At 58.7% G+C, this 12409-nt stretch overlaps 2 protein-coding genes across 2 annotated transcripts; one reads left to right on the forward strand and one right to left on the reverse strand.

Moving 5' to 3' along the window:
* Nucleotides 1-3488: 3488 nt before the first annotated feature.
* On the forward strand, nucleotides 3489-5500 carry B0H64DRAFT_73807 (uncharacterized protein). Its single transcript, XM_062808690.1, has 3 exons — nucleotides 3489-3683; nucleotides 3737-3930; nucleotides 3984-5500. The coding sequence occupies exons 1-3, from the start codon at nucleotides 3575-3577 to the stop codon at nucleotides 5322-5324; spliced, it is 1644 nt and encodes a 547-aa protein (XP_062661897.1). The 5' UTR covers nucleotides 3489-3574; the 3' UTR covers nucleotides 5325-5500.
* A 443-nt stretch (nucleotides 5501-5943) lies between these two features.
* B0H64DRAFT_353924 (uncharacterized protein) lies at nucleotides 5944-11886 on the reverse strand. Its single transcript, XM_062801519.1, has 3 exons — nucleotides 11671-11886; nucleotides 6679-11459; nucleotides 5944-6623 (listed from the first exon to the last, which is right to left on the reverse strand). Exons 1-3 carry the CDS (start codon nucleotides 11704-11706, stop codon nucleotides 6290-6292), a joined length of 5151 nt encoding a protein of 1716 aa, XP_062661898.1. The 5' UTR covers nucleotides 11707-11886; the 3' UTR covers nucleotides 5944-6289.
* Between the last annotated feature and the right edge of the window lie 523 nt (nucleotides 11887-12409).

The raw sequence follows: 12409 nt of genomic DNA on the forward strand, positions 1-12409 counted from the left end.
GTGCTGCCAAGGTAACAGTACTTCGGTTTTGGTAGGATTCGCTCGCAAATCAAAGTTCCTGCAGCCTGTTTCGAATTGCTGGTCGTGTTCTGAATTAACGTCCCCGACTAGCCCCCTTGGCGGCTGGTCGGATCGCCGTTTTTGGAGGCCCGACGAGTAGGGTCTGAGATTTCCTGGGCCCGGTATTTCCCACTGGCTTGGTTGGGTCCACGGTGAGCGGCCGACCTACCTCTTCTTGTGAGACACGCATTCGCCGGCGGTCGCACCTCAGCTGCCCAGGCTGGGAAGTCACGAACTACTTGTTCTAGTGACGGGCGGTGAAAAGGTGTCCCCCCCGGGAGGCATGGCCCCTCACCTCCGTCGCCGGTCTTCCACCGCTATTCTGCTGGGGATTTTGAGGGTTTGGATTGCTTTTGAGTGGTGGGAGCTGTCCGGGTATCGTGTCCATGGTTAAGTACATAAGTCGCACGAAGACGGATGTCCGTCATGTCCCGCCCAGGTACGGTAGTACCCTGGATCAAGTGCGCGATGCAACAACATGCCTCGTGGGTCGGCGTGGTATGGATCCAGTTACGCAGGCGTCCATCCCGCGCTGTCGGGGCGCTCGCAGGGGACGGAATTACACGCACCGCCGTGGCCTCGGGACGCGACGCGGGGTGGTTCCTGTGGGCTTCCATCGATGTTCTTTTCCGATCAGATGATGCAGGGGTGGGGGCCTCCGGTGAAACGTCGATATAAACCGCGGCCGCTTTCATCGACCTGGTCCAGTACGTATGTGAACATGTACATACACACAACGGTATAGGGAGTTGCTGTGACGGCCAAACTCTGCGCCGCTTCTCCGGCCAAAGTAATGATGGCAAGTGTCCGAACCAATGGCCCGTCGAAGCACCAGGGACAGAGAGGCGCCTGTCACAGGACTCTTTGTGCTCATTCCGCTGGCCAACAAATTAGGCGGCCACTGGCCCGGGTCCCTAATCAGCATTGGATATGTTCCGCCACCGTCCCGCCGAGCCCGCTCAGGGTCCCCGCACGGGATGCGGTGAGTGGAATTGGCCCCGCCCCATGTTGATTTCGAGGCTGAGGGGACACCCGCGGGGAACTGTCGTCATTGGTGTATCTTCCTGGGGGGTGTGGTCTGGGGAAAGTCCCATCCCATTGTGCGGGGCCCCGGATCGGACCCTGAATTCGCGACTGGTGGGCGACCGGAACATTGGTAATCTGAACGAATCTGGGTAATGTGCCGATGGACGAACTCGTCACCGAGTGAATCCTGCGGTCTTGTGCGGTTGGTGTCACCGGGCAGAGCTCTCTCTCAGGGACCAATATCCTGGCGAGGTCGGAACCGGTCGCTGACCGGTCTAAAATCCTCCCTTCACCGCTAAGAAGGCCCGTTCCGATCCGTCTGTCGGCTATGCTGGGCAGGGCTGTCGTCGTCCAGTGACAAGCAACATTTTTTTTGCGCGCATTATGATTTGCGTGGGCAGTGGGCAACACGTACTAACTGGTCCTGAAACCGGCCTTATAGCCGCATCTTATGTGCAAGAAGAGCTTAAGCGTGGGGGTCGAGTGTGCTTGTTACACTCGGCGAGCCTCCTCGGTGGTGGGAAAATGGAGGAAGGGGTCTTTCGGGAGACTTGGCAATGGCAATGCGAGACGTGGCGACTTTCTTACCCGCGGTTGTGAAAGCAGCTAGTTAAACTCGGAATGAGGCAGATGGTGCGCAGATTTCAAACGAGCTGAGTCGGCCAGTCGCACAGGCGGTCGAGGCCGAAAGAAAACGGACGGGGCGGGATGTCGGGGCTTGGCTCTGGTGTCACCCTAAATCCACGTGCCTCCCATCCCTTGTCAGGTGATGGCCGCTCATTGTATCGACTTGCGGAGATAGAGCAGGTCCCGTGGTGGTCTCACTGAGGGGGAAGGGAGCTGTGGGAGCGTGAAGAGGCGAGAGAGATCACGTTCCTTCCCTTTTTAGATCCCACAAAACCGTGCCTGCCCGGTCAGTGAATGGCAGGTGGTTCCTTCCTTGTCGGTCCCTGGCATTGGTTTCTTCTTGTCGTGCCTTCCGCCTCGTCCGAGTTCCTGGGGCTGCACAAACTTCGATACCCCAGTTATAAGCACCTTCCTGATTCCGCAACGGCCGGTGGGAAAGGCTCCCCGAGAACGACCTGGAGAAGGCGCGGTATCGGGAGGCGGAGTCGGGAGAATGGAAGAGCTGTCCACGGGTTGATGGGCATTTTATCAAGAACCAGGACCACACGCGTGACAAGCATCTGAGACACCCCACAGACACCACCACCGCCCAGGATCCCCCCAACAACGCTAATTTCGAAGACCTTTTGCAACCCCCTCCCCCCCCGGCCCCTGTATCCGTCGTCGGTCAGCAGGGGAAGAGGAAGGTACGTTGCCTTCTGGGTTTTGACAAATTGTTCCCGGACTAAACCTGCCCTGGATCACATCTCTTCGCGCCTTCCTGGTGACCTACGGCCAGATCGCACGGCCAGCCACTCTTTTTTATTTTTTTTTTACTTTTGTCCCGCGGCTCTTTTACCCAAGGGAGGGGCTGGATCATTCGTTTTAAGGACGTGTTCAGGGGGGTTGTGTTTCTTTTTGCCAGGTGCCCTTGTGCCTTCTCAACGCCAACAACAAAACTCATGAAGTCGGCTTAGTCCCGGCTCTCCTCGGTACCAGGTTTCCTCTCAAAATCCGAATCCGCCGGAAAACCCATTCGACGGCGGTGGGCAACCGTCAACGCTCTTTTCGTCATATCAGACCCGGCATCGTGGGTCGGATCTGGGGCCGACTGCTTAGGGTTAGAAGGACAGCGGTGAGAGACGGTTCTCCACTTGCCCCAGCCGCACACCTGGGTTCTGACGGATACAACTGTGTAAGTGTCTGACGGCTTTTACCTTCCTTTGCCCGGCCTTCTTATTAGCCACACGGAACAGGGGATGCTCGTCGAAGGCGGTTGGTGTGCGTCGCTGTCACAACGCAGAGAAGAAGCAAATCACAAGTGGTGTGGCGGGTAGGAGCTTCATGGGCTTGCAACCTTCTGCCTAAGCCCTTCATCTTGGATGCTGGCGTCTTCTCTTCCCAAGCGCACCCTCTTGCTCCATGCCACAACCAAAGTCCGTCAGCCGTCAAACTGAATGCCCCAGCCCCTTTGCCGAGAGGGCGACTTCAGTGACGTGGTCTGCTCTACCGGGCTTTCCCTCACCCACCACCCCACCCCCTCCCGCGGAACTGAAGGCCCCATGCCCTACCTCACACACAGCGAATCTATCCCGTTCCATTGGTGGAGCATCCCGCGAACCAGTGCTGTTCTTGCTTGAAAAGTCTCTAATAACCAGCAAGGTTCAGTGCTACACCAAGCTACATTCGCCCTTTACGCCCTCTTGAGGGGTTTCCAGTAGGCCAAGGCCTTGTCTTGTGTCCGCTTTGCGGCCAGGTCGGGAGACGGATCTGACCGAGCTATCAAGATACCTGCGCAAGCCATGGTCCCTCGACATCTACGAAGTGCCAAACCTCTGCTAGTCCGCCACAACCCGTCGGCTCGGCGCTGACCACCGTAAAGATGGACGCGATGATGCCCATGGGGTTCTTTGAGAACACCCGGGAAATATACGCGGAAGTAGCAAGCTATCCCGTGGTACCCCCTGAGAAGATCAAGCAGTACTGGAACGGTATTTGGAAGAGCTCGCTGGACAGAAAGTTCCCCGGACTAACCCGCGCTCAGCCTATACGACCACATTCCGAAGGCTCTTCGATCCGAGCGCATTTCGTCTGGAAAACTTTTGGTGGCACGTCTGGGGGAGTGACAGGCTACGAAACCTTAGCGGTCAAGAACTTGCCAGACTCTTTGAAGAGATTTCGAGCGGTCCAACGTTCGTGCCCCTCCCCTCGCCCGCGGACCAGTTCAGACGCTCCAAGGTAAGCGGTCTCCGCTGTGTTAAAGGGCAGGCGGATGCTGATTTGACCTTTAGAAGCCTGGTTCAAATCAACGTATCGCCAACGGCCACGGCCCGGCCCGGCCACACGAGACTACGGAACAAGGATCTGCTGTCTCCAGCGTGAAAAGGGGGTTGACCCCTTCGTCGTCGAGGCCACCGCCACCCCACCCTATCCTGAAAAAGTCAAGAGGTCCTTCTTCATCAGGTCCTCGGCCCACTGCGCGCTTTGCATCGCCGCCGGCTTCTAGCGAAGAAGCCATCCATGACAGTGAGAATACACCAACCAACACCGCGGCGGTGGCTGCCGCAGAGATGCCTCCTCCACCACTACCCTTAACGGTGAAGAAAAGGCAGGGCACCGCCCCTGCAAGCCAGTCGACTGTACCTAAGGCCCCGGGGCCAACACGAGCGAAACAGACAGCTGAATCCCCAATATCAGCCGTACCCGCGGTGGAAATGCCCCCTCCCCCATTAGTGCCACCAGCCACGGGGGCCAAAGCTACGACCAACACCGGTAGAAAGGTGGTGGCGGCCACTGCGGCATCTAGGAGGAAGCCTGTGATGGTCCGCAGGCCAAGCTCACAATCCTCAACGGGATCTGATTCTGGTCAGCGTGTAGTGGGGTTTGTTGCGGCTTCAAAACGTGCTGGGTCGAGACGGACAACACCGACCGCTTCACAGCTACTCGGACAGGGCTCATCGTCTTCCCAAACGAGTGACCACGGCCTAACCGCTAAAGCTGCTGGGAAACGTAGAGCAAAACCGGCGGCTGCCAAGCGATCTACTTCTCAGGGTGCTCCCGGCCAGACCGGCGGCCAGCCTGACGCAACCGTGGCGGAGCAGCAGCCGCGACCCGGTAGCCCACAACGAAGATCAACGTGGGACGTCAAGGACAGTGTGGTATACCATGAGGCCGCCGAAGGGCAACAGGAGACTGCTCAACATCCTCCGGCGCCCTCTTCGAAAGTCGTTCCTCCCCCGGTTGCGGGATTCGTGGTGGACCAGTCATTCGGGCATGGAGCCCCCCCGATGGTGCGTTCGCGTTCTAACAATTCAGATCGCCCACACCGAGTCCGCGAGCCCGGCGTAGCGCTCCTCCCATCACAAGCCACAAGCAGTGTTGCTACGGTCAGTACCATGGCTCGCGGCCAGTTCGACTCGGAAATGGTGACATCGGAGCCCGTAGTCCCTGAGGCGAGAGACATTCCGGACCGGGTCATGTTTGGCTCGCAGCCGTCATCTTCCCTTCTCGATCAGCAACTCAAGCCAACACCCCCCAACCCTACGCCACCGATCCCTTTCGGACGGTCAAAGAGTGAACTCACTCTGCTCTTGGCGCGTGACCGCAAGCCAAAAAAGGGCGAGGATACTTGAAGCGATATCCCGCTTTTCAGGAGTGGTTTGGCGTTATGGTTCATATGTTTGGGGCACGATATCGGGAAATACGGGGACTTGCGTCACTAAGCAACATCTGAGGCGACGAGCGCTCCGGGTGCTGAACGCAGCCTCTATTGTTCGTTTCACTTGCATAGCATTGGGGATCATGGGATCATAGGAGCATACGAGTGGCTCGGGTTTATTTTGCTGCATGCATATGCAATATTTAATGGCACCCTCTAGTTATTAGATGGGTAAAACTATTTTAGCGGAAATGTTCAACTCCTATGCTGGCCCGAGCACGAGAACCGGCATCACTCAACCGTAAACCTCTTCCTCCATGCCCTGATGCTTAAAACATGCCCTGTCACCTCCCTCCAAACAACCACGTGCGTCTTTCTCGGAGCCACCGCTTGCAGGAGAGGAGGTGATGGGACGTTGTTACGAGCGAGATTGCGTCATACGCGGCGTATAGCTCACCACTGCTCATGCTTATCGAGATGTCCCTCCGAAAGGCAGCACACCGGGGTTATACCTACATGTGCATGTCGGGATACCCCCTCTTTCTAACCGTCTTCGGGTTGTGTAAGTGTAGCACAAAGACACCGATCTCATTATCAGTCAAGTCCGAATGCTTGAGAATTTGCATTAAGATGAGCTACATTCATCCATGTTATTGACACCAAGTCCCACCAGCTTAGCCCGCAGTCATCCACTCTAAGTATACAAGACGACGCTCTCCGCCAGCAACAAATGAAATCCAAGTGTGCCCTCCAGCATTGGGTATATACGCGCGCTCTAAAAAGTTGACAAATAAATAAAACGATTGCTCCATTTCGTGCCCCCAAACCAACCAACCACCCACCCTTATGTTGTATTCCATTCCCCCATACTCCCTCCCCTCCCATCCTCATCCATCCCCCATCCATTACTGAGCTACCCCATACCAAGTAGCCACGCACTCATTCATTCAGCCCCAACATCTTCCTCAGCACCCCAAACCTCTTCCGCCTCGTAGTCGACGACGCGCCCGCCAGACTCCCCGCCACAGACCCATCCACGCTGCCCACATCCCCACCACCACCACCACCTACGCCACCGCCAGAGGGCAGGCCACTCACAGCCGACATCCGCCGGTGCAGGAACCCACCCCCGCCACCACCACCACCGCCACCGCCGCCGCTACTGCTCCTGCGCCCGAGCGTGCGCGTGCCCAGGTTCCCCGACGCCGTCGTCGAGCGCCGCATGAGCGCCGCCGCCGGATCGAACCCGCCGTCACCATCCTCCTCGGCCACGCTCATGAGCATGCTTGTATCAGTCCCGTGGCCGCCGGTCGCGGTGGGGGTTGTACTGGTAGGAGGAGGGGGCACTGGGGCCGAGGGGAAAGGGAAAGCGGTGGGGGGTAGCGCCACCACCACCACCACCACCACCCGCGCTCATCACGACCGCTGGGGCGGATGCCGATGGTGAGGCGGCAGGCCTGTGGTTGTTGCTGTTGCGCTTTTGGAGCCGTGGACTGCGCGGGGACGGCGACGGCATCTCAGGCATCTCATCGTCGTCATCCTCGCCTTCGCCTTCCTTTTCGGTCTCGCCGCGAGTGCGGAGGCGCGCGAGCTGGCCGGCGGAGCGCTCGAGGCGGGTGTCGCGGCGCGCGGCGCTCTCGGTGACTTCGGCGCGGCCGATCTTGCCGGGGGCGCTGCCGCCGCCGATGGTGTTGCTGCTGCGGTCTTTTTTGCGGTGGCGCAGGACGGAGAGGATGCTGTGGCGCTTTGAGGCGCGGCGTTCGTTGGTGGTGGTGGGGAAGTTGTCGGTGGTGGTGGCGGAGAGGGAGGGTGCGGTTTGCGAGGGGGCGAGTTGGCCTCTCCCTGAGCGGCTGCGGCGGATGGTTGTGTTGAGGGGGGAGGGGTTGGGTTGGGGTTGTGGTTGTGGTGTCGGTTCGTTGTGGCGGCGGTCTTGGGAGGTTTCGCTCTCTTCGAGCTCCTCGGGGAGGGCCGTGCTCGCGATCGAGCTCTTCTTCGTCAGGTGGTGGCCCGGCTCGCCGGTAGCTGCGGACGGGGCCGAGGCGGATTTCCGGATCGGCATGATGGGTTCGTCATCGCTCGAGTCTTCGAACCGGCTCTGGAAGCCCGACTCGACGCCTTTGCCCGCTTCTTCGTCGCTCGAGTCAGCGAGCCGGCTTGAGAACCGAGAGCCAGACGCCTTGTTTGATGACGCCTTTGAGCCGCTCTTCTTCCCCCCGCCATACGAGAGGCTGAAGCTCGGCATTCGGATCCCAGTGGGGGTCTTTTTGCCGCCGGACGAGTCGCGCAGTGTGGTGCGCATCTGGGAATGCAAGGGCGAGACTGAACTGGCTGGAGAAAGTGTTCTCAGGGAGAACCTCTTAGAGGAATGATTCTCTTCTGGCCTGGTTGGGGGGGAGGCCGCTCTCATAGAGTGGCGGAAACCGGAGCCTTGGCCTTTAGTAGACCGGGCCCGCTTGAAGCTGCTCTCGCTGCCCGTTGAACCGCGCCTCCTTAGGGGAGGTTGAGCACGCTCCTCCACCTGCGTTGCCGACCTTCGGTGCCCAGTCTTGGTAGGAGTAACGGCTACTGGAGATGGCTCCGGGCGCTTGGAAGTTAATTGGTTTCCCCCTGTCCGGGGAACATGGGCGTTGCTCGGGCCTGAACCGTTTGCCCGCATCGACTTCCTTAATCGAGACCCCGCGATGGGCGCGGCTGGAACTTGCTGCGGTTCGCTACGCATGGTCTTGCGCATGGGCGGGATTTCCAACTCCTCTTCGCCAGTCCAACGCTCTCCGGGCTTGATCATATAGCTGCGTTCCGGATGCGTTGCTTTCTCCTGTCCCTGATCTGTCGCCGTCTGCTGCGCCATCTGAACTGCCAGCGCTTTCCGTTCCGAGTTCCTCCGCTCGATGGTCTTCTTCTTCTTGGGTTTCGCCTCGGGCTGTGCCTCGTCCTTATCGCCTTCGGTGCCCGCCTCCTCCCTGGTCTCTTTCTCGAGTTGAGCTCGCTTCTCCGCTGTGAGGCTCCTCCAATAAGCCTTTGCTTGCTCCCAATCGTCCCGCGTGACCTCCACTGGTTGTGGTTCGACGGCGGTTGTGGCGGAAGATATCTCTGTTTGGAGTGCCGGCGTTTCTTCACTGGTTGTCTGGATCGGAACTTCTCTAGAAGGCGGTTCGGCTTGGGTAACTGGACGGGGACTTTGTTGTACCGGGCTTTCCACAACGGCGTTGAGTGACTGGAAACCATCACCTTCGAACTCGGAAAGGTCTTCGTAGGCATCGCTGTAGACATCGCTATCGGAGTTGCTCGAGCTTTCTGCGGCAGTGGGTTCGATGGTCTGAGCAGCTGGCTGGTGAGCAAGGTCATCGCCCGGAGTGACTTCAGTATCCTCAACTGGTTTAACAGCTGTCTCCACCTGTTTCAGTCTTTTGGCCTCCGACGCAGTAGACCGATCCGACTCGTCGTCTGGAAATGCACCAGGGACATCCGTAAAGTACTGCCCAGACGCCATGTTCCCCGCAAAAGGAGGCGTCGGCTGTGAGACGGATATCGCTGGAATCTGCGGCTCCGAAGGTGTGTCTTGTTCAACAGGGACTTGGGAAGGGACAGGCTCGGTGGGCGGATTTGTAACCGAGCCATTGGCGGGCTCCCTGGGCTGCAACGTTTGCGGCTCTGCGACTGGCTCTGGGCGTGGCTCCGTAACTGCTACCGGCGATGGAGGCTGGGGCGGCTCGTACTCGGAACTGAGCATAGAGCTGCTATCGGAACCGTCACTGAAGTAGCCGGAGCCATCCACGGTGGTGACAATTGGAGGCAATGGCTCCCTCTGTTTTGGGGCGTCTTCCGAACCCGTAGTCATTTCCTTCAAATTGTCATTCTCGTTCGACAGTACTGCGCCAACGGCATGGTCGTTACTTGAGCCCAATGGAGGGCTAGGCAGCAATGAAGATGGCGAGGCATGCTTCGTCTCTCCCCTGGGTCGAACAAGCGGTCGCTCCAGTTCGGTTGGACTGTCCTCCCGCGGCTTCCTATCCCTCACGCTGCCAAAACTGGGCAGGGCCGGCCGCGGTTTCATCACCGCATCTTCGTCGAACGACGATGGTTCCCGACTGCGACCGAGACTGGGGAGCCAACTGTGACGGTTCGGGTGCAGCGGGCTGGTCGCCAAAGGGGAGGCATTCCGCTTAATAGGGGCCGACTCTTCCGCCTCCCCGTCACCGTTGTCCTCGAAACTGACGCGTACAGACTTCTTGCGTGCTACGGGGGGCTCCTGGTTGGCGCTCCCAGATGCTTCCGATGTGTCGCCGGAGGGTGATGCGCTGCAGGGCGGACTGGTGAGTTTCATAGCTGACTTCCGCGGCGAGCTGGATCGAGGCGGCGGAGAGTGTTTAACGGTCAAACTATCTTGAACAGGACCGAAATGGGCTTGTCGAGCAGGGCTGCTGGAATGGGTTCGTTCCCGCGATATATGCGCAGCTCTCCCATGCTCTGCGGCGGCGGGGTTCGGTTTCCAGTTTTCTGATATATCGACCGGTCCCATTTCAGGTTTCTGATCGACGGGAGCCGCCGTATGGTTCCCCGAGGAAGGGTTTGGCTGGAGGGTCGTGTTTTGTGGTGGCGTTGCGGGTGTGCGGGTCTCTGAGGGTACACTGGTTTGCAATTTCCGTGGCGCCACCACCGCGTTCGGAGTACCCGAGACGGCCGCTTGTGTCTTCTTCTCATCCTGAACATCCTCCGGCTCTGGTCCTTCCCGAATCATAGAAGGCTGTCTTCTCACGACGAACTGCGCCGCGTCTGTTGCGGTAGAAGCCGGGGTGCGGACCGTCAAGTGATTGGTCCGGGGGAGATTCACGGTTGTTTGAGGGCGCTGTTGCCCGACTTCTCTTACTTCTTTTCCCGGCGAGGCCATGATCGCCTTAACCCTAGGCTCTTCAGCATCCACTCGAACCTCATGAGATTGGGCTGGCGCCATTGGGGGGGCTGGCTGAACAGGCTGATGTGGTCGATTCTGGGCTGGCGGGCTCGATGGTTGAGCCTTGGCTAACGGTCCAGTATTTGAAGCTTCAATTCCGGTCCGCCCCATTGTACCCGCAGCCAGATGCGACCCGGCTCTTTGCGGAGTTTTCTTCTTCCTCTTGGGCCCTGGTGGTGGTGGTTGCGAAGCGTCGAGGACTGCTTGTTGAACATTCTGGATCGATTGTAAATCCGCTTGTCGTACCATCCTTCTCGAATTCGGGTCGTACACCAGGGATTGGTCGGATGGGTTGGAAGTGGATTGTCTTCTCGCGAGTGGTACTGCCGCTTGTCCCCTCGGGTACTGCTTCGCACGTGTTGTGGCATTGTGGTCCGTGGTCGGTAGCTGCGTCGGGCTTGCTTTGGTTGATATTTGGGATGCGGAGGAGGGATCCACGGGTGGAAAGGAACTTGCGGCGGAGCTGCACCTCGCCCGCGTCGGGTAGGAGAAGTTAATGGACGAAGCCTGGCTGCCTGGCCTTGCTCCGTCCGGTAGGTCCTCCTCCCGTGCTGATAGCTGCAGTGGACTTGACGGGGGGCTAGCCATTGCCGGGTCTGTCCGACGAACGCTTCCTAGGTCCCCCAATTTCGCGGCGCCAAACCAAGTTGGCGTCTCACCTGAAGCGAGTTTCTGGGACGCGAGGCGCAGGGGACTGCTTCCCAGACTCAGGCTGTTGGCTTTCCGATGCCGAATGTCTTGCTGGGGCCCTCGGCCGGGCTGTCGCGAGTTGCCATCTAGATTCTGGGGCAACGCAGGGACGGGCGGCATATCGTCGTTGGCAAATTGGTTCTTCTGTTGGCCGGACGCGCTACTCGCAGGTCGATTTGGGCTCGGGGTTCGAAAGGTCCGCTCGGTCATCGACCCATTACTGCCACGCCTTTGCAGTCCCGACTGATCGCGGGCCTGCTCCGATGCCGTACCTGTCGAGGCGACGGACGCGCTCCGGCGCACCGTCCGTTTTGTCTGCACGTCGGCTACTCGGGTCGGTGTTGTTGGTCGTGCGCGGAGGGCGGCGGCGGCGGCGGCAGCCGGCAAAGAGGTATTGGGCTCATGGCGTTTGAAGACTGCTGCGGCAGCGGTTGCTGCATTGGGATTCGCGGTCGCTGCTGTCAGGGGCTGTTCAAAACGTGGCATGACAGGTTAGCATCCTCTTCCAAGTTGCGCGACAGCAAGGTGACGGGCAATGATGGATAGGTAGCCCAGATAACAAAAGCTCAACAGAATCAAGACTCGAACTCCACGCTGGACCAAGCTCATGGGCTCAATCCCCTCCACGGTACGAGAAAGCGACCTCAAAGGAACGCGCAAAAGTGCAATGACGACATACCGGATTCGGCGGGCGGTGCCTTCGGGAGCCAAACATCCTTGCAGATATTATCGGCCGGCCCGGGCGTAAAGTGGCGACCTCGTTGGCGCCCTCATGGGAATGGGAATGAAAATTAGGGTGCCTCCTTTTTAAGGGGAATGGAAAAACAGTCAGCCGAACGCGAGATGTCTTTTTGTGAGATGGAAAATTCTCCGAAGACAGACAAAGTGTTGGGCGAAAGGATCGGGGGACGCTTGACACGGCACAGCCAAGCTCCCCCGGCTCTTTTGTCCATAAACCGGGTCGTGCACGGCAGTCGTCCGGGTGGGGCTTTCATCAGGGGAACTTGGTGGAGTCGCTCAAATCGGGCTGTTCCAGTTTTACAGGAATCCCTGCATGCATGTATGTACCGTACCGTCTTGCAGGGGCATGCTTCAACCGCTTTCTTCGGCCCCCTCGCTGATGGAAGATGCAAGGTCACTCGCTGTATTCGTATTTCAGCAGACCTCCATCTTGCTTCAGGTGATGCATGAAGCAGGAATTCGCTTGGCCCCCAGTCTCCATCTCCCTCGCTGCCGCGTGTTCATCTCAAGGGGCCAACCGCGTTCTCTTCCAACTTCGAACTCGCGTACTTGTAATTGTAAACGTGTTTTTCGCGACTTTTCTTGATGACGACCGAGGTACCCATGTATTACTTCCTTCAGGGTCTGTGAATGACATCCATGTTAAGGAGGTGTTACCACGGCATGTCTTCTGTCCT

The sequence above is a fragment of the Chaetomium fimeti genome (assembly GCF_033439085.1).
Source record: "Chaetomium fimeti strain CBS 168.71 chromosome Unknown B0H64scaffold_2, whole genome shotgun sequence".
In the NCBI taxonomy this organism is placed as follows: Eukaryota; Fungi; Ascomycota; class Sordariomycetes; order Sordariales; family Chaetomiaceae; genus Chaetomium; species Chaetomium fimeti.

What these genes read in the sequence shown, in the direction of transcription:
- B0H64DRAFT_73807 (XM_062808690.1), top strand. Translation starts at nt 3,575, where the DNA reads ATGGACGCGATGATGCCCATGGGGTTCTTTGAGAACACCCGGGAAATA. An exon ending in GATCAAGCAGTACTGGAACG is followed by an intron (nt 3,684 to 3,736) that starts GTATTTGGAAGA and finishes ACCCGCGCTCAG; the next exon opens with CCTATACGACCACATTCCGA. An exon ending in ACCAGTTCAGACGCTCCAAG is followed by an intron (nt 3,931 to 3,983) that starts GTAAGCGGTCTC and finishes TTTGACCTTTAG; the next exon opens with AAGCCTGGTTCAAATCAACG.
- B0H64DRAFT_353924 (XM_062801519.1), bottom strand. Translation starts at nt 11,706, where the DNA reads ATGTTTGGCTCCCGAAGGCACCGCCCGCCGAATCCG. An exon ending in GGCACCGCCCGCCGAATCCG is followed by an intron (nt 11,460 to 11,670) that starts GTATGTCGTCAT and finishes CGTTTTGAACAG; the next exon opens with CCCCTGACAGCAGCGACCGC. An exon ending in AGTGCCCCCTCCTCCTACCA is followed by an intron (nt 6,624 to 6,678) that starts GTACAACCCCCA and finishes CATGCTCATGAG; the next exon opens with CGTGGCCGAGGAGGATGGTG.